General features: G+C 44.4%; 1 protein-coding gene across 1 annotated transcript; it reads left to right on the forward strand.

Moving 5' to 3' along the window:
- The first annotated feature begins 6498 nt into the window (after positions 1–6498).
- LOC144121822 (chymotrypsinogen A-like) lies at positions 6499–22193 on the forward strand. The gene is made up of 6 exons (XM_077655234.1): positions 6499–6737; positions 10780–10963; positions 13679–13802; positions 15198–15342; positions 15907–16034; positions 21768–22193. Exons 1-6 carry the CDS (start codon positions 6677–6679, stop codon positions 21975–21977), a joined length of 852 nt encoding a protein of 283 aa, XP_077511360.1. The 5' UTR covers positions 6499–6676; the 3' UTR covers positions 21978–22193.
- Positions 22194–26501: the final 4308 nt, after the last annotated feature.

Below are 26501 nucleotides of genomic sequence, written 5' to 3' on the forward strand. Positions count from 1 at the left end.
AGCTATACACCAACTAGCCCAAACGAAAGTACTTCTTGAGCTTAGTGTTCCCTTGAATTTTGATTACTGATGGACGGATACGCTGCCTGTTAACATGAAATTGCAAGCTGGAATTACACGGAATTCTTGTGATTCTACAGGCATAGGTAAGAACGTTTGCTCATCAATACCTTTTGTACGACCTAGTACCGACATATCATAAAAAGAATAGTAAAGTTATAATATAATAAACAATAGTAAGAGTAATAAAGTTTAAATCAAATTCAACATTTAAAATAAAAAGCAAAAATGTCTGCGCAATATGCACTCAGTGAGCTGACTTCTTCTACATCTGTACTATCCTATATTATTGCTTACTCGCAGTACCCTTGTTAAGTGCGTTCTTGGCTCCCACCTAGCAATTTTGGCGTACGCAAAAAGGACGTGACGTCAACCCAAGCCGTACCTCTGGGCGAAAACACTGCTTGTGGTTGGTAGCACAACGGCTGTTTAGCCTAGAAGCTTGACAAGTGCGCAGTAAGTTGTAAAGAAGAACGCTACGCCATCTCGTTTTTTTTTGCGAAGCAGTGCATAATTTTAACAAGTATTACGTGACAAATAGCGAGGGACGGTTAAGTATATGGCTTCGTGTAAGGATTAGTAGTGCCATCTTTTGAGCACCTGCCGAACGGTAAGCCTCTTAACTTCAGTGTCGCCACGAAAGATGGCAGAGGGTCACTACAATACATCGACTCTTACTAACTGAAAACCACAGCAGGGGATGCCTGCGTACTTTTAATTGTGTTTGGTTTTGCTGGAAAGGAAAATGGCGCAGTATCTGTCTCGTATATCGTTGGACACCTGAACCGCGCCGTAAGGGAAGGGATAAAGAAGAGAGTGAAAGAAGAAAGGAAGAAAGCGGTGCCGTATTAAGGGGCTCCAGAATAATTTCAACCACCTGGGGATCTTTAACGTGCACTGACATCACACAGCACACGGGCGCCTTATTGTTTTTCCTCCATAAAAAACAGCCGCCGCGGTCGGGTTCAAACCCGGGAACTCCGGATCAGTGGTCGAGCGCCCTAACCACTGAGCCACCGCTGCGTACTGCGCTTTTGTTCTTTGGGAGCCGCGCAGCACTGTCAAAAATAACCGAATTCAAGTGCTTGCAGGTAACATTCTCGCCCACCCATACTTGCGTACACCGTTCACGCCAACACTTCGGCATCCATAATACAAAGCTCGCGTTCAAAATTGCAGTTTTTCAACATCTTTTTTGAAGCCTTCCTTCAATGTCGTCCACGATTAGTGTCTGTTGGCGTGCATGGATACTAAAGTGGTTTAGTTTATACGATCTGACGCCTCAAATCAACGCAGGCTATGAGGGCCATTCCACTTTGTACCTCTTCACACGCTTAAATATGGCAGATCTCACTTCCTATTTTAATTTATGTGGCCAGCTGGATCATATTGATCACGAATCCCGCCGCTAATTTTCGTTTCTCCGCTAGACAACGATAGCATAGTACGCGCCCGTCCTTTAACACTGTATACGCATCTTCTGTCCTCCTAACCTCATTAACTCCTACGACATCCGATTTAACAGTCGCAAGCTCTTCGTAGAACACAAGTGGACTAGCCTGGCTGAGTGGGTTGTAGCGTAAAACGTTGCCAGGTTCAGGTTTAAGCTGAGGAGCAGAGATGGCTTAGACAATATAGAAAAAAAAGCAGAGATGGCTTAGAGGTAGAGCGTCCGCCTGGTGGACAAGAGGACTACGGTTCAAATCCCAAAACCACGCAATTTTCCATCACATAGGAAAAAAAATCTGCGATTCAATTGCATTGAATAACCAGGCCTACTATGGTCCCGACCCTGGCCACCACAGCCGAGAACGCACTCCCTCTCCTGAACCAAATTTCGCCCCCCTGGTGTAGTACTTGGCTACCCCATTATAAATAATTACCAATAGTTACCCACGGCTCTCAGTCCCGAGCGGCTGCGGATCAACTGGCGAATACAGCGTTCGGAGTTTTGACGCATCCGAGGGTGCTAAAAATATCTGGCTCCGAACAGGACAGCATCTTCTGAAAATCTTTACGTACCACTACCAGAACTATGAGCACTAAATAACGCAAAGCTCAGTGTCGCTAAATTAAGGCTGTTCTATTTTTTAAAGGTAGCGAAAAGTGTTTTCAAGCAGGCGCAACCTGCGCTAGGCTGGTTGGCGCGTGAGCAAAGGGTCCAGCAGTGATCGCTGTACCGGCGAAATACACGGCGGTTTCCGTGTGCGACCGTCAAGTGAGCCGATAAGGCAACCATAAAATACTTCACGTGCTTCTGCTGCATAATTTTTGTAAACTAGAAGTGCCTATATTTACCTGATGCTTAGCGTACGCAGGAATTTTGTGTCTGAACACAGAGTTTGCAGCGTGACACACTAGCACCAGTCTTGTACACGTTACAGATATTCAGTAATCGATTACAATTACAATTACTCGTCTGAAATGTAAGAATTACAGTTGTCAGTTACCGCCCCAGAAAAGTAACTGAATACTTACAGGACAGCAATCGATTACTATTGCGTTACATTTCATCATTTTCACTTAGTCGTCTAAGTCAAAGCTTCGACAACCAACTGGCTCGCCTAAGTAGTGCTGGTTATCGAAATGCAATTATTTCCAGCATTTGTGAAAGCCTGCTCTACAAAACAACAGAGACATAAAAGCGAATCACGAAGCGGACAGCCAGGTTACTCCGTACTTCCAAGGGCTGTCGGACAATAATAAGATCGCAAATCGATATCACTTTAACGCGATTTTTTCTGCCCCGTAAAAGCTTGGCAACGTATGTGCAATGCTTGGTGATCCAAAACACGAATCATGCTCTGAGAAGCACGTCACCAAGTGCACGAAATGCAGGAGCAAACTTATCTATTACATCTCCCTCGCCTGTAATAAGGTTTACAAAGGACAAATGGAATATGCTATAAAGATAGGGTCTAAGAGCAAAACTTGAACATTAAAAATAAATCAGGCGGTTTCTTGGCATGCCATTATAACAGCTGTGGTTGTAAACCGCTCTTCAATACAACTAAGTTTTTTGCAGACGCCAAAGACAAACTGCTGCGAGAGATTATGCAAGTTATTTTTATTTCTGAAGCGGAGAGAAGTGTTTCTGAACATCCTCTGTTTCACTCCTTAATAAAGAGCTGTGATTTCTTTGGAAGGTGATTACTTGTGAAAGGTGATTACTTTCGTGTTTTCTGCGATTTTCATAGGCCTTGATTACTATTTGACTAGGATCGCTCTTTTTTCATTTTTGCACTTCTTTGCTACGAATGGTTTTAACTGTCTACACTTGTTCCTTGCTTTCATCTTTTTAGAGCGAAAGCTCCACTCCTCGCATACAAATCTTCAAGGTCATGTTAAGGCGCAGATAGGACCTTGAAGCGGCTTCAATTAATAAAAGAACAGAAGAACATTATGGCGTAAGTAGGAATCGAGACTGGACCTGCAGCAAGTGAGACAGGGACGCTTCCACTCCGCCATGTTTTTTCCCCTGTACAGGAAAATATACCCGGCCACGTTTGTTCGACTCTTGGAAGTGAATGAAGCTGCGTCCAGTGAACTGCGCAGATTTCTAAGAAACGTATCTTCGAGATATATACTGACGCGTGCATAAATTACAGATATATGAATAAAGCAGGTAGGGAAGTACGTTTCTGCTGAATTTCCTTCGTGCATGGCGTGCAGTGGTAGCACCATCATGCGGCACTCACTGAAACCCCAACACGCATGGTACGACGATGACCCAGAAGATGGGGTGCATCTAGTGAATGAACAGACGTCTTAAAAACCTATCATCGAGTTATGTTCTGAGGCGTTCATGATGACCGTCCTGATATGCAAAAACGTTTAATCTGTGTCTCACTAATCCGTGTCTCACCATGCATAACCGTGTCTAACAAAGCACGACCGACCTTTTGCTCCAACTAACCAGGTTCAGCCGAGTTGAACCACAGCCGCATTTTTCTATTTTCTCTTTTGGCGCAGCTAAGGGTATATGATCCTGCGTTTATAAACACAGGTTATTTGTTGTTTATTCCAGGTCATAAGACGGTTTTATATCAATTTTCTTGTGTTTTGCAGTGTATAACTGCGGCGTGTGCTGTTAGTAGCAATAGCTGTACGATGAAATACAGTTTATCGCTTGATCATGTGATAGATGTGCATGGGCGATGGTTGTACCTATAAAATCTGTCCCTTTCAAGTTGGTAGTCAGCGCTTGTCTTGTCAGTATTCCTTCTCATCGCTCATGCCATCTTTGCGCTGTTTCTAACAGTTCAAGGAAAGAGCAGTTTTTTTATTACAACGAATTAGCTAGACACGATGCACTGAAAGAAGCATCGAGGGATTGCGCCAGCTAAACCAGGAACGAATACGGCGGAAAGCGCAACATCTCAGGCAGTCACGCGCAGCCGCGGCCGAACTATTTGCCGCAATGACATCGTCATGGATGCTTCACCCGGTATCCTTTTCTGCAAAGAAGTAATTGATTACCGGTAATCGATTACAGAAAAACAATACCTGAATTATCCTAATAGCTGCAGTGTGAAAAAATAATCAATTAACTTACACAAAAATGTAATTATAAGTAACCGGTTGCAAGCAATCGCTTTGCGTACAACTCTGGCTAGTAGTCTGCCGCACAGCTGTGCTTTCGGTTACCGCAGCCGCATGGAAGGCGGAAAAAGTGGTTTTCCGCTCCTCTCTGTTCAAATAACATATAAAACAGGTACCAGTTCACAGCTTCGGGCACGAGAGCTTTGTGTCCACTGCAAACACCTGACAATGTGAAGTGGGTGATTGTGTAATGTCTTTAAACCGTAAACACTGTGAAAGGCCTAACCTCAGGCAGACTTTCACGTGGCTGTCGTGCTTTCGTTCGTGCTTATGCTGTTGCATGAGCAATATCTCAGCAACGCTATTATTGTTTCGGCCCTTTTATAACATAGATTTGAAGGTAATAAGCATTGTGGTTTCACACTCAGTAATTCTCACGTATAGCTTCGGATTCCAATAAAACGCCTTTGTTTGAACTGACTGCGACGCGAGTTTTCGCTGTGGTAAACAGCTCGTGTGTCGGCTGAGCATTGAACCTTTAGGAAATGCAGAGGCCTAGAGGAGTGCTTTCAAATGACCCTTCGAATTTAGTTAATTTCATTCCCCTGTTTGAAGCAACCATGCAGGTGAATAATTTATTTTGTTCATAACGCTAGTGTAATGCACCGGGGCATGTTACACAATGCGATTCCAACGTGTCGGTGTCGTTTAATGTTTTAAATGTGACAGCATTTATATACGAACTTATTTTGGTTTAGTTGTGCGCATAAGATATCCACTATCACCTGCATATACTGATAGACGTAAATATTATGTGAAACGTGGCAGACAACGGTTTTGCTGTATGCATTAAAGACACACGAGTTATTATTTCCATGCCCACGCACCACACTCCAGGCGGCCATATGACATGCAGCTGTTTCTGGGGTGGCTTTGGGCTACAAGGAAAGTACCGCTTGGGATTACATTTTTCCCAGAGCTTGCCGTGTTCTACCGCAAGCCTGTTCGCGAGGTCAAATTAAGGCCTTTCTGTTCTAACATTGCGTATGATATTTTCATTACAGGACCCCTTCAGTATTACAGGACCACTTGACTATGGACTGCAATAAAAGTCAGTTTGCTAATATGTGTTTCTTTTTTCTGCTGCACCTCAAAGAAAAAAAAAAGGAACCCTAACTTAGCTTTTCTTGCTGATCATCCACAGTTGCTGTGCAACCCCCTTTTTTCCCCTGAATCAGGATACTAGAGTAATGTATGAGCAATATATTGTATATTGCATATTGTAGTGTGCATTAATCGCAGCACACTATTAATGCGGTTGGTGTGCAACGAAGTTTCCAAAAGGTCTCAAAGCTCACAATCCGCATATTTCGTTAGTGCTAGGAAACGAGAACAATCAGATGACCGAAATCTCGCCTCTACTTCAGGCTTTCGCTGAATGTTGCAACATGCAAAAAAATATCATCGTCGCAGCATGACCGCCTCTCTGGATAATGATTCAGAAAAATCAGCTGCTTCGATGAGTAACGCGCGCGTGTTATTTCAGCGTATAAAGTGGTGCCGGTTCGTGCAGGTTATTGTAAGCGCACTTAAAATTTACTGAGCAGCATAGGCCACAAATCTGTTTAATTAACTGGTTCATGTATGCACCGAGCGCGGCTTCATTCTTCCACGAAATGCACGGAAGAAATCGGCTCGTCGTGTACTACTAGCGCTGCTCCTTGGACTCCCCTAGAGGGCGCGCGTGTATTTTTCGCTGCCCTCAAAAAAATAGAGCAGCCTTACGCTGAATAAGAGGGCGGTTCTCCTACTGTATTAAAAAAAAATGTTGAAAAGGACGGGACAATGCGGGCGTTATCGGCACCTAGCGATAGAGGCGTGACGTGCGCGCATAATCTACGACGCAAACCATAACTTGGGCAGAAGTTCTAAAACAAGCAGATCCACCCCCACGGAACAAAACATTTAGCAAGTGCTAAATCCCAGAGCGATTCCATGAATCAGGTTTTGTGAAACAACCACGCAAACTTATTCTATTCGTCTATATGTGGAAAGGCCAGTGACTCTAAGGAGCATGGAAAAACTGACAGCGCTTCTGTCCACCGTCTTTTGTGCGGCCTTCGCTCAGCAAAATGGTACGTCTCCTTTTTTTTAAATTCCACCGTGAACACTTCTTTAAGGTGAAATAATGAGCGAACAAAAAGGAAAAACTTTTGGAGCACGAAGAAGCTCCGGCGTTGTGTGTTGCTTCTTTGGTCGCCTCTCTGTTATCTTTTTCTTGCACTTAACATTTTTCCATGAAGAATTGCCAACTTCTAAGTCTATTACTTATGCTGGCGTTTCTTATGTGTTGTTTATTAACTAGAATTCAAAATTTCCCTACTGAAAATTTCTATATGACCACTTCCATATTTTCATACGTGTCCAAAGAAACTTTATGGACTCAGTGTCGAGCATATGGAGTAGGTATGGACTGCATGGAAGCAGGTAAGGAAACTTACACACTGCATGTAACGTCGTGTACACTGTAAATGAATCGTATGGAATTTACGGAAAACGCTTATGGACTCAGTACATTTTAGATATGGATTTTCATACATTTTTCTATATCTTATGGGCCAATATTCCAACAATTACATACGAACAGCGCATATAAAACTTTTTAGCAGGTTTTTTGCTCAGCGTTCTGACGGATACCTACCGTAGCTGGAATGTTATTTTTGGCAAGTGCCTTCTTGGCCGATGCAGCGTTATCTGACGTAAAATAAAGGTAATATGTTCTGGCGCTGATCAAAGTCAAGCTTCTTTCTATGGCTTTGCTGTGTACAGCGCATGTGAGACAAAAATGTATACATTATAGGCAAGGTCGCGTCACTGTCCTGTTAATGGAGGTTCCGCTGAAAGAGGAGAAAGTGAGGCATAGCAGGCGGACAGTTGTGTTCTTACTCACGAGAAGCTGGCTCTAAATGTTCAACGTACTTCTGTGTGTCATGAAAGCGCAAGTGCTGAAATGTCGTTATGCGCCAGTTTTTCGCTTCCTGAAGTGAATTGTAGACTGCTTTGACCTACATTAAGTGCGATCGTTGAGTGTTTCAAGAAACAATCGCACGCTCTACTAGGGGTCGAGACTCACCGGTAGAATTAAAAGACCCGACAGGTGGACACACAAACACCGAGGTTGGATGCGATTGTTTTGGTGTTCTAGAATGTCTGGTGCGGACTTTTATTAACATTTAAAAGATTGCCGATGTTAAACCGCTGTCTTTCGAACGCCTATATTCTTTTTATCGGCATGCACCTCTGCGGATTGCCACGCCATCCACGCGCTGGACGACCGCCACAAAGCATCGAGCTCGAGCCTCACGTCACCGACATGCGACACCGCCCGTCCCTGGGTCTCGCACTGTTTTTATTTCTGTCCTTCTCCTTCAGTACTCCAGGCGTCGTGCACATCTATGTTATCAAGGCTGACCTATGTTTCAAGGCTTAAACGTGGAACAGGCGTTTGTTTTACGGTGATAACTGCCATAGGCGAGGAAACCCAGTGGGCGTGCTGGTGTTCGGGTCACGAAATACGGGACATGGAATAGGGAGACACGTGAGGAGGAACGACTGAAACAGTTGGATATGAGAATGGCGGCAGTAATTGTCTCACGCGTGTTGGACACCTCAATAGTGCCGTAAGGTGAAAAATAAATTTGTTTCTGAGGAAATGAAAGGCGCCGTAGCTGTCACAGTTATCGGTGAACACCTCAATTGCGCATTGAGGCAAAGGTGCCGGAGGAAGTACAAGAAAATAAGAGGTGTCAGAGTTGAGGCAACCGGATTAATTTTGATCGCCTGTGGTTTCTTAAGGCGCACTGACTTCGAACAACATGTCTTACATGCATTTCGCCTCTATTCCAACGCGGCCAGAGTAATGGCGATTTCATCCGGCGTTCAATAACGGTCAGTATGCAAACGATGCAGTAGTTACTAGGCCCAATTTCGTAATACGTTTTTTACTGCTCAGCACCTGTATGCCGTTGGGTTCGACCGTCACACAGCAACTGAACCCAGAGTGCCGATAACAGGGTAGCCAAATTGCAGGATGAAAAACTTGCTCCTTCGCAGAGACATCGTGACGGGGAAGTGATTCGGGAGGCCGACGGTTGACTGTTGGTCATACTATCACGACACAACGCCTTATCGGCCGCACCGATCAGGAGCCGTCGCTGTCCTTTCTTTGTTGCGCCCACAGCGGCACTGTCGTTGCTTCCCCACTTGCGTTGACGTTGTAGCTGCTACTGCTGATATCTGCTTCTGCTGTGTACATTTGGCTTTGATAATAGAGAGCCTATAAGCTATATGAATTTTTCCATGCAGTACTTCAACAAAGGGCATTTATTCAGCAAAACCTAAATTCCTTCAAGAACGGGCCTTTGGCGGCCACAGCCCATCAGTTCAACTAGTGGCTCCCATAGTATTGCACAGAAAGCCATCACATGTTTGTGCTTGAATTATCAGACAAAATGCGTGCTTTTTAAGTTCAATATTGCCTGGACCTTTTGCGTTACAGCATGTATATCACTTTGCACTAGTTGGTAGCACTAAAAGAAGCGAAAGTTAATATGATCGCCCTCTAAAAATTGCGCGACAGCCTCGTTCCCTCAACGCCTCTTCACGTTTCTCGGCTGTTTAATGCGAATCTACCAATTCTTAATTGCCTTTCAAATTATTATCGCCGACCCTTTGCAATGATTAGCATAGACCAATTGGCGGCCCATAAGCATAGTCATTGACTTCTATCTTTCGCATTTTCACTGACGCTGAACAGCCGCATAGTTCGCAGTGAACGGCATCGGTACTTTGCGCCTGTAAAGTGCGCATATGGGACGTAAGCAGTCGTCCAATACAAACAGCTGTTTCCAAAACTACCGAGAGCACCACTTTCATTCTTTAAAATCTCTTAATTGCCTTTCCAAAAGTGCCGACGTACACGAACTAAGTTTGCTCATTAGGCTTACTAGTCGTTAAGGGCGGTCTGCTTCGATTAGAATATAAGAATCTATTAAATGATGACTAGCGACTACTGTCACTCTTTCACTGATTTAAAGCACGAAAGAGAAAAAAGAAGGATCAGATTATCAATCCGAAATATTGTATGACTGTGATGTGGTAGAAGAGCTCGTCAGGTTGGCACCTAGGGCTTCTCATCGAATACTCCGCCAACCAGGTTTTTCAGTGTAGTTTGCACAAACGCGTCAGACTACCATAGTTCATACTTCGACCACTTTATGTGGTTGGGGTGCGGGCGTAGTCTTTCGACTGCTGAGATAGGCCAGTGTGTGACGTGGTCTGTCGACATGTCCGCGATCGCTGACGATGGTGTCGCGTCTTCCTTGCGCGATCGCCTTTGAAAGAGCAAACCGAATTTGGCCGTATTTAGACATCTTGTTCTGTGGCGTCCTTAACAAGATGGTAGTTAAAATAGACACCGCATTGCCCCTGACACCACAAGTCCGCACGCCGATTATCCATGATGTTGCTCTTACCTCCTGCCAGGACCAGGGTACTTTTCGTGTTTTGTTCCTATAGCTACATTATGGTAGCATTTCGAGCCTTCAGCGTGGTGGCGACGCCACCCAGTGGCTGCGCCGCTACGATGTCACGTGGTTGGCCAAGTGGTGCGGAAGAGCTACCGACGAGGCGGCGCCGTGCATGATCACGTGTTTCTTCACGTGGTTGGTCACGTGACTAAGTTCCACTCGGCCATCTGTAGCTATCGCGTAACTCCAGGTTTAATCAGAGCTAAACCACCACCAATTTTTTAACAAGAATATAGCTCACTTTTCATCCTGTCTCTCCTGAGCCATTCTCATTCCATAGTTCAATAGGAGCTGCATTCTTCCCTGAGCTCATTTATCATCGTCTGCCATGCTCTTTCTACTAACACTAGGGTAGCCAGTCAAGCGTGGTTTTCCTTTTGTGTCGTTTGTTATGCGACTTTGAATTTTTTTCGACTAGGCTCCCGCGGTGGTGGGTGGGGACCACAGCGAACAAAAGAGATATTGCTAGTTTGATGTGATGTTCGGTCCCACTTAGATGTATAACGCGGGCGTCTTGCACTGATTGACTTCGGCTGTCACATACACGTGAGAAGATACCCTGTATTCATGCTTTTGTTCTGTTGCCCAGCCCAGTGTGGAGTCCCTCAGATACCGCCGCAGCTTGACCCACAAGACCGCATCTACGGGGGCTCCACTGCTGTACCGGGAAGCTGGCCATGGCAAGCGGGCATCTACACGCATAGCTACCTGCACTTCTGCGGTGGTGCGCTCATCAACGACAGATATGTCGTGACCGCGGCGCACTGCCTCCGGCAAGTCGGCTGGTCACTTTTTTGTATTGTTCTATGAACACGCAATTATAGCGCATGAAAGAAGGTAAAAGCCACTGAAAGAAAGAAAAGCATAGAAGGCTGTATTGTTTGGGTTTTTGTGGGTGGTTGATTGATCAGAAAGCAGAATAAAAACCACCAAATGCCACCAGTGGGATCGTAACTTACGACCTCCACACATCGTGTATAATAGAATGCGTTATATATAAATATTACCGCACACTTTTGAATGCAGGGCAAGGTTTTTTTTCATATTTGCATGATGGTAGTCTCATAGGGACCATGTATATTCTAGTTTTGGTGCTACTAAAGTTAACTAGGCGGCCAGTTTTACAGAACGTGGAGCGAGTCGCAGGTTTCATTTTGAAAAGTCTGGGACACGCTTTCATGCATTACTTGTAATTAGGCTGATTCCTACGAAGATTCAAGTTTCGTGGCAGCGCCGGATACGATGTAGTTCACGATGGAATGTTATTGCTGATAATAAAGTGACATATAAAAACGTCTTAAACCTGTTTTACCCCTTACCCAGTTAGCACAGTACTTATGTAAACTTTTAAGTCACAATAGATAATACGAGTCCCGCTATAATGAAGCTCTGGCAGATGCTGCAGTCACCAGCCAACAACTGAACGGCGGAAGAAAGATTATTATGGCTGGCCATTTAAGTATACCCGGCATAACGTATTCAAAGAACAGTACTCTGCGGCATCTCTGGGGTTGCAGGGTACGTGGAGTACGTCTAGTTGTTAGCCAAGGCGAACAGCTGACGGTTAGTCAAAAGATTTCGTCGCCAAATACTACAGGATTTTGCCCGACGCGTGACAGTTTGCGTAAGACCCATTTACGATCGACATTATTATGGCTATTTCACTGCGAGAAAGTGCGTACATCGGTACGTTAATATTCTTACTAGAACTGATAGCATTGCAAAATATAGGTAGAGAGTTGGGTCGGTTGGTAATGAGGTGGCAATTCTGCTACCTGCACCTGAGCCATTTCTCTGAACATAACTGGGAGCTCATTCTGATACGTACAACAGGTTTGCCAGCTTCGGCGAATCCTCGTTAGATGTATATGATTTTTTTCACCTCCTTGTTTCCTCTTGAATACACTTGAAACACATACATACCCTTTTCATGGGAGCTCTCGGGCGGTTCTCTATTCTGAACCCCGCGAAGCTGTAGTATGCTCAGAACAAAAAAGATGGCTTGTTTCATACTGGCCGATCATGAAAGACAGCAGGTAGCACGGGAAAGCGCCAACTCATGCAGAAAAAAAAGCTCCACGCATCAGTTGTGCGCGAACGCTCCGTCCTGTTTCCAAACTAGCTGCCACCGTCTCCCTGGATTCCGGCTTCTTGTGCAATGCAGATGGGCCTGAAGCCGACGTAACCACATTCAAAGCCTTCATCCTCAATCGGCTTCCACCGGGCCTGCAGCGAAACATACAAGGTTTTCTGCACAAACTATGATTGGGCGTGGATTTCAGGCGCTAGTTACTTTCTCTGATCACGAGCCATCTTCATGCAGTTAGTGAATCTTTCCGCTGCTGACATCAAAGTCGCAGGATCGAAAATCTGCTCCAACATCAACATTTCGATGAGGGCGAAATCCAAAAGCGCCCATATGCTGTGTGGCATCAGCGCAGCAGACCTTTGCAATAGAGAAGGTAACCACAGCAGAGGGCGGCAGTGAGCCGTGCTGGCGCACGAGAATATACGAAGTTTACAGGGATAATGTAGCCACATATAATACAGCAAAAACGTTATTGGGGTGATATCAGAGTGCTCTCGTTCCTGCAGTGGAATTAATCAGGCTGATAATGGTGATGGTTATACCACTTCTTCGTAATCAACTTGCTCATTATGCAAACTGCGACATTCCTCGTATCTCTGGAGCGTTAAATGACATAACTGCCGTTTGCTGCTACTGCCTACGTGAAGGCACGGTTTTGATTGCGACCGCCACAAAGAGTCGGAAGACCTCAATACCTAAAAACACTGCACGAGCGTATTTTTCTAAGGGAAGGTATTTGTGAGCGCTGTTTTTCATATATCGTAATATTGCACTAATACAATCATTGTATATGCTCAGATCTCGCCTTGGCAGGCTTGCATTTGGTTGCTATTCGCGTTTGTGCTAACGTCCAAACCGTTCCACATTGGTTTTCTTTCCCTGTCTTAGCTACTCGATGTGAGTGATGAACAAACTTTAAAACAACGCTCTTGCTACGCATCGGGAGTATAAACCGTAAGTTTTATAATTTCCATAAGAGTACCTTACAATATTCCATAGTTACCTCTCGGTTAAAGTCCGTGTTCAACAGTCCCGGACATTATAATGAACACTGGGCCGGAGTCTTCATCAATATTTCCAAGCGGTTAAGGAGTTTGAAGTTTGAAGCTTATTTTACCACAAAGCAAACTGATGCATGAGATGTGGTAGGCGAGGTGGGAAAAAGCTACATATTAGTAGCTTCCACCTCAGGGCGTACTCCAACTCAAGCAGTCATTCTATGTAGTTGAAGTGCTTTATTTACTTACACTTCAAATTTTTTTGCACAGTCACCCCTAAAATCTATTTTCCGTACTCTCTTGCCCTTTCGGACTGAAAAGAGAGAAAATGCTATTTCAGGCCAACCTCTGCCTGCCTTTCTCTGAAAACACGGTACCTCTCTCTCTCTCTTTATCTTTAGGTCCATGGCGTCCAAAAACTTGAGGGTGCACCTTGGTTCGCACATGCGTCGCGCCACAGATGACACAGAAGCGGTCTACAAGGTGGAAGAAGTGTGCACTCATCCCCGCTACAACCCAAAAAATGTGAGAACTGAAAACAAAAAGAAAAAGATAGACCATGACCTGCACAAGTCTACTTAAAAGACGCTCTTGTACTCTTGTGAGCAAAACTAAGGGACCCCTCCCCTCGTCGTGCTCCCAGTCTGCATCGATTCGCCACGTGAGAAAGGCGCAGTGCGCAGGTATCGATACCAAGAGTGCTTCGTCAACGGGCGCATCCATTCACAGCAGCAAGGTTTTCAAATTGGCAGGCGGGGGGGGGGGGGGGTAGAGTCTGTTACTTTGGCGCACTATCGTACCCTAAACGATGCGCTTTGGCGAACGTGTTAATGAAAGTGTTGTTTCCTTACAGAAAATGAAAGAAAACTAAGAATGAAGGCGCAGAGGCATTGACAACGAGTTAGTTTTTTTCCGAACCACCCATTGCATTCGAACCGCCCATTGCAGTCGCGCACGTGAGCAAGGGAGAGTCTAGAAGGCATTTTGTGATCACCGCCTATAATCACGAAGACTTCTTTATTTATTTTGATGTGTTTTGTTTTCGTTGCATGTTTTATTACAGGTATCAGCGCAATGTCTTTGCTTATTAGCGGAAGCTAAATTTAATGGCGGCTGGTTAGTATGTAGCATCTTGTTCTTAGCAGTTCTGTTTTCTGAGCTGCCTACCTTGAATATCAAAAGAACGCACTGAACAAAATTTTCAGTTCAAAGAATAGACTATATTTTGGCGCAGCACATGTGAATGATGGAAATTAAAGAGACGCGTGTATCAAGAGGCTATCCGCACTACGGTATCGTAAACACAGTTGCAGAAGTGTAATAATTGGGTTTCATCCGAAGTGTCCCGCTCAGAAAAAAAAACGTTAAAAATAAAGACTTACCACCAAGTCGCATTATTCGCCCACTCAAGCAGTTACCTCACAGCGATATCATAACATCTTTTTCTACACATCCAATGTTCAAGTTTACTCTCAATATAGTCTCAAACTTTCCACTCGAGAAATATTGTAGGTCTTGCGTTTTGTGCAACCAAGCCTCTTTCGTGTCCATCTCCCCAAGCTCACACCAGGAAGGTGCTTTTTTCTATGTAAGGGCCCCATTAAACTCGATAGTCATGTATCTGGTTTGATGGTAGTTGCGGGGAAGCTTGCAAGGCACTGTTTTCTGTTGCCGAATTAAAGAGGCACATTTCAGTTAAGCCATTATTTTTGGTGTGTCTAGCGTCCCTAGAAAACATAAGGCCGCCGTTGCGTCGTCCTCTGCCTGAGCTATCAATCTGTGGTAGACTTACGTGCGCCTAATGTAAACAGCGTTACTTAGTTGAGTGTCTTTGTGATCCCTTATTATGGGCACAGAATGCTAATACAGTGCGGCATTTGACTTAAAAATTACCAATGTGTTCTCTCTTTTTCACTTCAGGCGTACTCGCCAGACATTGCGATCATCAAACTTCGAGAGAATGTTACCTTCACGCAAACTATATCTCCGGTATGTCTACCCAAGCACAGAGAGGAATTGCCAATGGGGTCCAAGTTTTACGTAACCGGATGGGGGTCGACCAAAAGTAAGACAAAACCTCTATATAGAATTTACCAGCGTGTTTTCACTACGATAACAGAAGCCATCGCATGACACGCATTCCACCATGTTGAGAAGTCCATTTACTCTGTGCCATTGTTCTTCACCGCATGACGTGTCCATTCAAGTTATTTCTCAGGGCGTATGAGTAGGCAAAAAATATGCTTTGTCATTGTTCTATTTCGAGATTTTTTTCAATGACAAAGTCTAGATTTCAGAGAAAACAGGCGACCAGGCTTGTTTCTAACCAATTGTAAGTATACCCTGTACAAAATAACTATTGTAGCGGATGGTGATTACAAAGTATAAACTTCTTTTTCACCCGGCAATTTTTTTTACAATTAAAGGCAGCGGTCAATACTGTTTGCATCCATAAAATTTCACGAAGTTAACTTTAATTGGTTTTCACTTCAATTTTTTGCTTGCATATAAGCTTCAGACTGCCAAAACGTTTAGAGCCATGTGCATAATATTTATTTATTATGAATACATAAAAAGTGCAGACAACTAAATTGACGCAACTCGATGTGTTGTCATTTTTGAACCGCAGGAACAAAAAAAGTTCACAAATCTACTGAACTCAAGCAAGCTATGATTAAAGAGCTTCCTCGGACCGACTGTCCCTATCTCAACCCAGACGTTATGTGTGCAAGTCATACTTTTGGATCTTCATGTTTCGTGAGTTCTTTACACCTTACAAAACCTAATGCAATAAACTACAGCCCATCAGCCGTCGCTTATTATCGACGCAATATCTACATGGGTTCTAAACTGTCTAAGTAGTCCTTGTTTCGAAAGGATTAAGGAATAAGGAAAGGAACGTCTCGAAGATTCAGCCTGATGCGCTTTCGAAATCCTGCAAGCGCATAGAGCCATTTTCGACTTTTAGTTTTGTACACAAAACTTGGTGCGTTACAACTATCTAATTTTCTGCAATCATTTCAGCATGGAAATTGCCTAACATGTCCGGTATCAACTTTTCCCATTTTTAAATGTCGTTAAGTGGAACCCAAGAAGACACGGCTGTTTCCTGGTGTTGGCGGAGGATTTATGTCAGCTGATGCGATTTCCGGTTTTGCGCGAGCAGCTGCGCTGTCTGCGTTCTCCACTCCAGAGATTTATAGAGCTCAAGAAGTCTTGCCAATTGAAAAGTCAGCAGTAATACCACGAAAGCCTCATAGCAATCCCAACGGGTCACTCGTACATTGCTAACTGTTAGTTTTGGAACATAGCATACACGTAACCATGCTGTAAAGTATTCCTATGTCTGGACGTATACCGTCGTTATGGTACAATACCAACTGAGATGTTTTAAAGTGCCATTTTTGAACGCAAGTTCCTGCCCTTCCAAGGAGGTGCAATCGAGCCAACTAGCGTGGCGCGTTGTCCTTACGCCGGCGGTAGGGAATTACACGGACACGGATTTGGGGCATAGCGTGCGTGGCAGCGAAAACACGTCACTGTCCACAGCCGGCCTCCTGAGGTGGCTCACGGACAACTTTCTAAATTTTTAATCCTTGCTCGTCCGCTCTGGCGCGGCTTTTTAACTCTCTCTCCTTACCGCGTCACACCTGGCATGCAAGAATTCGTTTACGCAGCGCACATCGGTATGGAGCGATTATTTCTGACCTTTGGTTAGCTGTAAAGCCGTCATCAGTAAAAAAGGATGAAAGTATTAATTAGTGCATTTGATGGCGGAGTGTGTTGGAAAAATAATTAAATATTGGTAGCTCTGCGCAGTGTTCGGCCACGACCATGTCGTGGAAGCGCGCCATGCCAGATGAAGCGAACTGCCAACCACATAGCCCAAAGCCAAATGACCTAGTGCGACTTTTCATAAACCCGCTGGGGTGGCTCTGCTTTAGTTCGACTACTCAGCCGGAGTAGCCATGACCAAACCGGACCGTGGTAGCCGTGTTTCTCTGGAGGCGAAACGCAAAAGACGCCCGTTTGCTGTGCGATATTACTGAACGATAGAGATCCCCAGCAGGTCGGAATTATTCCGGAGACATCCACTACGGCACCCATTTCTCGCTTCCTTCTTTCACTCCCAGCTTCCTCCCTTCTCTTAAGGCGATGTTCAGGTGTCCGCCAAGTAGTGAGACAGATACTGTGTCATTCTCTTTCCTAACAAAAAAAGAAACACAAAAACCACTGATTTCGCAACACGTCAGCCACCTTGCACAGGCTGCACGCTGTAAAAGGTGAATTGTTGAAAGCCCGGGCAGATATTGTTGTTTGAGGACGTCTATAAGTGAAGTGCAAGGTATCTAACAGCTGTACCTTACCGGTACTCACCTTTTGGGAGAAAACCTGGAGGCTAACGAATAGGAGTCAACTTACATCAAGGACAGCGCAGCGAACTGTGGAAAGAAAAATATATGTGTAACGTTAACAGACGAAAAAAGGGCAGAGTGGGTCAGGTATCAAACATGTGTTAACGATATCCTAGTCGACATGAAGGGGAAGAAATGGACTTGGGCAGGGCATGTAATGCGAAGGCAAGATAACCGATAGTTTTTAAGTTAACAGACTGTATTCCAGTGGAAGGGAAGCGTAAGAGGTGCGGCAGAAAGTTAGCTGAGCGGATAAGGTTAGGACGTTTGCTGGGATAGGGCGGCCGCAGCTGGCACAGGACAGGGTTAATTGGAGACGTATGGGAGAGGCCTTTGTCCTGGAGTGGGCGTAGTCAAGCTGATGGTGATGACGATTGTGATGGGTAAAGCGGTGATAAGGGCTTCTTAGGGTTAGCTTTTATATCGAGACTATAGTTAGATGGGAACGCAAATCACTAAAATCTTTCTTGCCTTTTTAGATTTGCATGACCATCGGCCTGAAAGAAAACGATAGCGTGTCAAAACATTATCACCAGCCGTAGGCCGCCGCGCTATGAACCGTCACTCGCGTGGAGCGAGTAGGGACTAATGCCTGCATAAATATAATCTAAAATGATCTCGGAACAATAAAAGAAAAATGTTCTTCGTTTTTATTCAAATAGAACAATAGCGATTGACATGACATTATGCAGATGTCACTGGGAATAAAGGTATGAGAGGCTTTCAGAACTGTGTTATTGTGCGGTATATCGTCGATAGGCCATGTTTTCCCATCTGATACATTGAAAACCTGATAAAAAAGTGGCGGAAAAAGTCCCCTGAATTCATGCGGCTTCAAAATACAGTCATTACGCTTGGGTTAAGAACAATTAAAATTGCAAAGCTACGGCAGCGTTCTCAAGGGAATTCTTTAAAGGGCAGGTTCAATATTATTCTCCCAATTTGTGGCTCTCTGTACGCTGCATGTTGAAATCGTCCTAACGAAAACGACAAATTTTGGACAAAGGTTTTGACTTTATAGCAGATGCACAAAATTTGAAGCACATTTTATGGTATAAAGTTTATGGGGGTTTAACGTTGCAAAGCGACTCTGGCTATGAGGGATGCCGTAGTGAAGGACTCCGAAAATTTCGACCACCTGGCGTTCTTTAACGTGCACTGACATCGCACAGTACGCGGGCGTCAAGAATTTCACCTCCATCGCAATTAGACCGCCACAGCCGGGATCAAACCCGCGTCTTTTGGGTCAGCAGCCGAGCGCCATAACCACTGTGCCACCGCGGCGGCTTGAAGCACATTTTAAAAATTCAGTTCATACATTTTACTGAACGTATAAAATACTTCGCGTTCTAAATATACATAAATAACTCGAATATCTTCTGTATTATATTAGTTTTCGAACAGGTCAAGTGAGTAAATATCGTAACTTTCTTCGATGATACCTCCGAAAACAGCGCCCACTTGGACGCTATAATGCGTGCTGCAATGAGGTCACGTGGGAAAGAAGAGTTAGCGCAGGAATAGGATCGTTTCGCGTTGCAGCCCTCATACTCATTATTGGCATCCAAGTTTGAGGATGCAGCATGATTCAGCCAGGATTAGCTAGCAATACCTATGTATGAAACCATGGCATAGCGCTCGCACCCCTCTCAGCTACTCAGACATAGAAACAAAAGTCACTTTTATGCACACGATAATAACGTTATAGAGATGATATATTAACTTTGTTGAGCTTTTGTAGTGGAGGACGCTACACCAGTAGCGACCTCTTTTCGACGCTATACCACTGCCTCTGTCTGTTCTTCAAGATTTAGAGAGGTTGTATTTAGCTATAACAACTAATTAGTTGTTATAGCTAATTACAACCTCTCTAAATCTGTAAATCTCAAATCGGCTCTCGGTCTAAATGCGTGTGTAAAAATAATAATTTTTTTACATGGGCATTTAGACAGATAGCCGATGTCACTAGCCAACAGTACAATATAAATATATAAGCCATAGCACATAGGTCAGCTACAACATATGCAATCAGTGTCAAAGAAAAGCTACAGCCATAATTATATTTCAAGAAAGTATCGCTTGCAAGGTAGTTTAAAATTCCCATCCTCTTTTTTTTTCATCGGCAATGAGCTCCGGATTTTCGCTCCAGGAAAGTCTAGCGCTGTTGCACAAAGCCGCAGGTAACAGTTCGCTGTTTTTGGGATATATCAGCGAATAAATATCAATATATTATAGGGTTATTGCTACAATTTTCATATTATATTAGGAAACAGATTTGCGCTATTCGTATTTGAGGCGGTTTTCAAAAAATATTTTGCACTCTTCACTAGCTTTTCAACCGTATTTGGCAGATCCTCCCCACCCCTCGTTCTTCACAATATTAGAATTGAAGGTGGCCAAACAGAAAGCCTGCCAAAATTATTTGACGTGAACTATCTCTATGAAAAGGGGCTGAAGCTATCTATCTGAGTTTGAGCTTGCAAGCAAGTGGCTAAAACTATAATACCGCCTTTTTGCTTTGGCATAACATAATGCCCGTCATGAGTTCTGTGTTTGAATTGCAATTTCCTCTCTCTGTGCCTTATGGGTTCATTTCAAAACACTATTGTTTGCTAATTTCTGCATCCCACAGTGGGCTCTGTTCCAGTTGAAAATGTGCCGTCAGGATATTCAGACCCAACTTCTTTCCTTTTCGACCGATGTGTGTTCAACCGATAAACTAGTGATAAAAAACTTGGAGAGGTTCCAGCAAGATACCGAAAGAAAGAGGCAGTAAACACGTTTCGAAAGCAGGCTCACGAACAAATTATTACGGGCGGTGAGAAGTCCGCGTCTATATCACCTGTTAGAAGCGAGCACTGCTTGGTTAGAAGCGAGGATTGGTTAGTTGTGTTTTTGTTACGATAACAGCACAAAAGCGGCTTTCTTGAAGCACGCCTCCAACACACTCTTCTTGGGAATCGGATTAAGACCTCTGTGTGTGAATCACCCATTTCAGTCCTCTTTGGCATCGCGAAGCCGTGAAAGTTGCGCTTTGTCCCAATTACTTCATTTTAGATTCTGGCCAGAGGCAGTTTTGTGGTTTCACCTTGGTTTCTATGGGCTCCCCAGCGACCACATATATCTGCACCTACTGTCCATTTAAGATAGTTCTCACCATAATTCAGCAAAAATTGTCTCATGAGAGCTCCCTGTATTTCAACGCGGCAGCTTTAAAGGCCCCGTTACAGAGAAAATCTGGTGTCGCGTTGTGAGCGAAAAATCACGCGCTTAGCTCTGGCAGGTTGTCCCTATACAGTAACCTTAGAAGGCAGGTGGGCCACCTCCGTAACGTGACCTTGTGGCGCCCTCACGACTTGACCACCGTATAGGGAGTAAACTGCCGACAGTGGCAGGTGGCAGTTCAATTAAAAACTTGTCACTCGGGAAGAGCACTCTGGGTCACACAAGGCCCACCGCTGGAAGCACCTACCATCGCTTAACCCCTGCATCACTGCTCCTTGAGGGGTACCAGGGATCTATGAATATAAACTCGAGAACGAAAAATTTTGTTTAAATCGGCTCTGACCCAATAAAGCTATCGCTTCAAACTCTTTAGGCAGAACTTAAGTGTCTGCTCCAACCTTTTTCTCTGCACGTTGTCATCCTAGTGTGGGAACGTGTTGTTTTCGGTGGCTTTAAAGCGCACGCGCTGGAGAAAATGTGGGCTAAGCCAGAGTGGTCAATCGCAAAGCGTGAGGCCAGTAGTCTGCGGTGGCAGCGCGTCTGCGCACCGAGTCTCATACCGGCTTGCGACGTTTGGTATTATTTGATTTCGGCGCAAATGACCGTTTATGGAAAAATATGGGAGACTATGGCTAGGGATATCCGGCCGGTGTGCAGGCGCAGGTCGGAGAAAGAGTGATTCTGCCCACGAGCACGTGAGACCAAAACTGCAGTGTCAGCAAGGTTCAGGCTCGGCTGATGCGTGAAATATTTAGAAAAAAATGCCTCGCGCAAAATTACTAAATAACATACACAATAAATATGGCTTCTGCAATTCTTTAAATTATTGTTTCTGTTTCCCATTTTCAAGGGCGACAGTGGTGGTCCTTTGGTGCACCGAAGTAACGGAACATGGACCCTATTTGGCGTTGTCAGCAGTGGCCCACGGATTTGCGGAGACGCCGCGGACTCTCCCCTGTTCTTTTCCAAGGTGTCGCACTACGTCAACAACTTTATTTTTCCATACATAAATCCTAAAACACCACGCAAAGAAATTCGTAGGATCTGCACTATTGTCTGACTTCTGAAATTGCAAGTATAATGAGGGCTTGCTAATGCATGCTGCACCCCCCTTGTCAACCGCGAAATCATCTTTTTGGAGCATGCATTTGCTGAAAGGTAGATTTAAGGTGTTCAGTGATGACGCAGTGTTTCTTGAATATTTTTTGTTCTGTTTAGTGTTCAGAGAGAATAGTATATGTACAGACGTGCGTAATAAATCACCAGTTGAAAGTCAGCGCTCGTGTGGTAGTGTTTGTTCCGTCCTCGTGTTTTTCCGCACTGTTTTACCATGGATAGTATAGTAACCAACTTGCTCAGCTTTCCGTACTTCTGAACGTTCCGTGTCCGCTGCTTTTTGGAGGAAGTCAGAGACGGATTTTGGAGGGTCGCGTGTGAGGCCGGCAAAAAGCTGTTATTTCGCACAAAGTATGCAATGATGTACTTACCTTCTCTTCCACGGGCATGACAAGGTCAGCCCACTAGAAGAATCGGGTTGGTATATGTATACAAGGGAATGTTCTCATTATACTCACTGCCGTGACCCGGCAAAAAGGAAAATTTCCGCTTTTCTTTCCTCTCGCTCGTAGTGATTATGGAGAGTAACTCACGGCAGAAAACTTCAAAGTTCGTGATAGAAACCTCACGCTTCTCGAACGATTTTGGAGCCAGTGTTGCAACGCGAAATACACGCTCCTCAGCTTCCGCACGTTGTCTCATTGGGGAAAGGGGCCACACACTTAAAAATGACCAAAATGCAATTTGACGATTTAGCGCAGCAAAAACGAAGGACAAGAAAGAATGAACGATACGGAAGCTTTCCCGACCTTCGCTTTTGTTGCGCTAAATTAGCAAGATGTTTGTTAACTAGCCGATTACCCCGTGGTTTTGTAGTATAAAACTGGCCCACCAGACTTCGGCATCCTAGAATCTGTCGCTGGGGAAATATGGCGGTAACCAACGTGTGAGGAGGACGAACGTCGAAACACTATCGGAATGCTGACTTGTAGACGTCATCGTCTCTGCCATCGCTACAATACATTCATTATATTGTGACTAGAAAAAAGATATATGAAAAATGTGTCCCAGCCCGCACCACAAAGTATTAGGGGCTAGCGCTGCGATACAGTCGAACTCGGTTTGAAGGCATCGCCAGCGGCGTCTCCCCTTGTGAACGGCTGTCCTGTTCCACGTCGGGATCCAGCAAGGAGGCTGCTTTATGTGTAAGCATGCATGGAATGTTACCCAGTGACTCTACCAAACTAATGCTTTTGTTTTCAATTAAAACTGTTACATGTAATGGGCAAATGTGTCCACAAAAAGAAGAAATGAATTCTGTTTTCCAAGAAACATTGCTGTTTTTGTTTTGGAAAAAAATCATTTACCACAAGAGTTTGAAAATGTCCCTTTTTGGGATTTCGCAAAATTACAACTCTGTATTTCCGCAGGATGTGACAGAAAATTTAGTGAATCCTGTATAATTTTTGCAGTCCATATATGCAAGCTGTTCTGCTCTTAGCAGTTCTACAAAAGTTTTGTAGCTCCTGAAGTTTAGCCGAAGAAAAATCGCGAACATTGTTCTAAAGGCACGCGTGCCAAGATGGGCAGAAATGAGGTCGATAATGGGACAAGGAGTAGACATATCTTGAAGCAGAAGTTTTTTCTCAATATTTAGTGATCCTTTATACTATCACTGCGAAAATGTTGAGCATATAGATTGAAAAAGTTTTTAAATTTTGTTTTGAAATCTCTAGAATTCAAGATATCCGAGAAATGATCAACTTTGACACAGATTTAAATAATAGCCATAATCATTGGTTTTCTTTAAAATTTTTTTCTGCGGGTCCTTTAGAACGTTATAATATTAGGACAGCACAGTGTAGTTATATTGTCCTTAAGGGCCAAATTAAATGTCTAATTCACGCCATATATAGACAAGCAATATGGTGTGCACCTACATACCAGAGATCAACGACATTCGATCCAAGACGTTCACGCTGCCGATGGACGAAGACGTGCCTTCCAAGAAACCCTTAAGATTCCATTGGTCCGAGTGTCCTCGATGAAGATATGAGCCTCCCAACCGTAAAAACGTCAACATCGCCGTAGTGGACGTGGAAACGAGCCCCATCGAAGGCTTCATAGAAGAAACACGCAGCTGCTCATAGATTAAGGACTCGCATATTTAGAGGCTTCACTAGTTCACGCGATAGACAAGCTTAGGTGCTGGCCACAAGTATCAGCTAATAATCACAGTACCTTAACAAGAGTGCGATCCTTGCGTTCTTGGCTGAAATTGCTGAGCTCAGCATTAAGACCGCGCTCTAAGAGCTGTCGTCAATGACCACAGTAACTAAGCACTAGAGTCTACCTGCGACATAAACCCATCATTCGAAGGCACAGACAGAATGAGGTAAGGAAACTCCTACGGCGTTAAGACTGCTTTTCTTCGTCTTAAAGGCTACTGCAGATAACAATCACCAAGCACCGTTGAGTAACCGAGCAATGCGCACGACCTCTCAGAGAAAATTATAACACGAAGCTATTAGAAATCAATTCGAGGAAATGCTGCGGGACGACGAAAAAATTACATCATCTTGGGCACGCTTTGGGGTAAATTGACCATGAATGGTTGGTGACCGGATCGAAACTGGAGTCCTAAGGCTCCATGCAGTTTTCCACTCGACAGTGTGAGCACATTTTGAGCATCACATATATAGCTTTTTGAAAGGCGCATCCTCTTACTTGAGTTAAAAAAACTTGGGGGACGCCTTCCCCTTTAAAAGACTTCAGCCACTTAATTTAATTTGAATGTTATCTTCTTTCAAACCATTCGTTAGACATTAGAATATAAGGAGCACAGTGCGGTATTCGTCTACGAGCGTTAATTAGTTCCTAATAGAATTTTATTTCTCACACAGTTTTGGTTTCATCAACAGAACAGTGGGTGCGGCGTGTATTTGAAGCCACCTGATGCATGAAAAAAACTGCAATATTAATTCTGATACGCAGTTTTAATTCACTACAGCACTTAGGTCCGCTTACTTCATGAGCTGAAATGACAACAAACGATACATCACCATTTTCTTTGCTGTTTTTTTTCCTGATTCATGCGACCTGAAGATACTCTACACGTCACAGCCAACGTCCAGTTAATGAAACCGAAACCTAAGCACTATCAAAAAAAATTCAAACATAATTACAATTAAGATTCAAATGAATTCAATTATGAATTCAATTATATTCAGTTAATAAATAAAGTCAATTATAATAGCAGTCGTAGGCAAATATCATGGGTGACCTTCGCGTATTAATGCTTAACACTGCGTTTGAAATAAGAAAATGTGCAAGCAAAACTTCAGCGTCTTTAGTCCTTTAGGAGTGCAGCGCAGTAGCTTTACCGGTACCAGTCCACATCACGTACTCAACACTCACCTAACGACTTGCTGCATAATTTCCTTATTCCTAATTAGCATATTCATAATTACTCATGTACGAAACAGTATATACCTATACGACACTTCACTATGTCAAACACCACAAGGCGTTCGCTAGGTCTACCTTTATTAAGCTTGAACCAACGAGGCTTCGTGATACTTGGATAGCATGCCCGTCTGGCTATTCGAAGGTCCTTGGTTCGATCTATATACTGAATCTGTGATGTCTTCGTGAAATTTATTATTTATCCGTTTAGTCGGAATTTTTGGCTGTGACAAAGGTGCCGACACCTACTTTTTTGCGACACGGAACCCTTACCGCTGTCACGTTGAAGTTTTAACACTTGGAACTATAAGAGGGGCTTTAGAAACTGGTATCAATCGCGCGCGCGCGCGCGCGCACGCACGCACGCACACACACACACACACACACACACACACACACACACACACACACACACACACACACACACACACACACACACACACACACACACACACACACACACACACACACACACACACACACACACACACACACACACACACACACACACACACACACACACACACACACACACACACACACACACACACACACACACACACACACACACACACACACACACACACACACACACACACACACACACACACACACACACACACACACACACACACACATACACACATACACACGCACGCGCACGCGCACGCACACGCACACGCACACGCACGCACGCGCACGCACGCACGCACGCACACACACACATAGCAACGGGACGACGGTCCCGCCAAATGGCAAGCAACAAAGCCGGAGAGCCGAAGTAACACTGCCAGCGGCCCCAATTCTTTATCCTCGTCTGCGCGCTCCCCGCGCCACAGCTTCTTCCGCGCAGGGCACTTGGTCGGCGTACGCCGTGCCCTGGGCGTTTATTCCCGTAACAACTGTCCATCGAGGGGGGGCGGGAGGGGAGGGGGAGGGAGGAATGAAAGTCTAGTGCGACGCAGTGCGACGGTCTAGGTGTTCGAGTCCAGAGAGGCCAGCCAGGGAGTACGGCAGCCTCATGTGATGAAAGGCGTCCCACAGCAGTGGCCGCAAGCTCCAG

The sequence above is a fragment of the Amblyomma americanum genome, chromosome 2, assembly GCF_052857255.1.
Source record: "Amblyomma americanum isolate KBUSLIRL-KWMA chromosome 2, ASM5285725v1, whole genome shotgun sequence".
NCBI lineage: Eukaryota > Metazoa > Arthropoda > Arachnida > Ixodida > Ixodidae > Amblyomma > Amblyomma americanum.

What these genes read in the sequence shown, in the direction of transcription:
- LOC144121822 (XM_077655234.1), top strand. Translation starts at nt 6,677, where the DNA reads ATGGAAAAACTGACAGCGCTTCTGTCCACCGTCTTTTGTGCGGCCTTC. An exon ending in ACCGCGGCGCACTGCCTCCG is followed by an intron (nt 10,964 to 13,678) that starts GCAAGTCGGCTG and finishes CTTTATCTTTAG; the next exon opens with GTCCATGGCGTCCAAAAACT. An exon ending in CCCGCTACAACCCAAAAAAT is followed by an intron (nt 13,803 to 15,197) that starts GTGAGAACTGAA and finishes TTTTCACTTCAG; the next exon opens with GCGTACTCGCCAGACATTGC.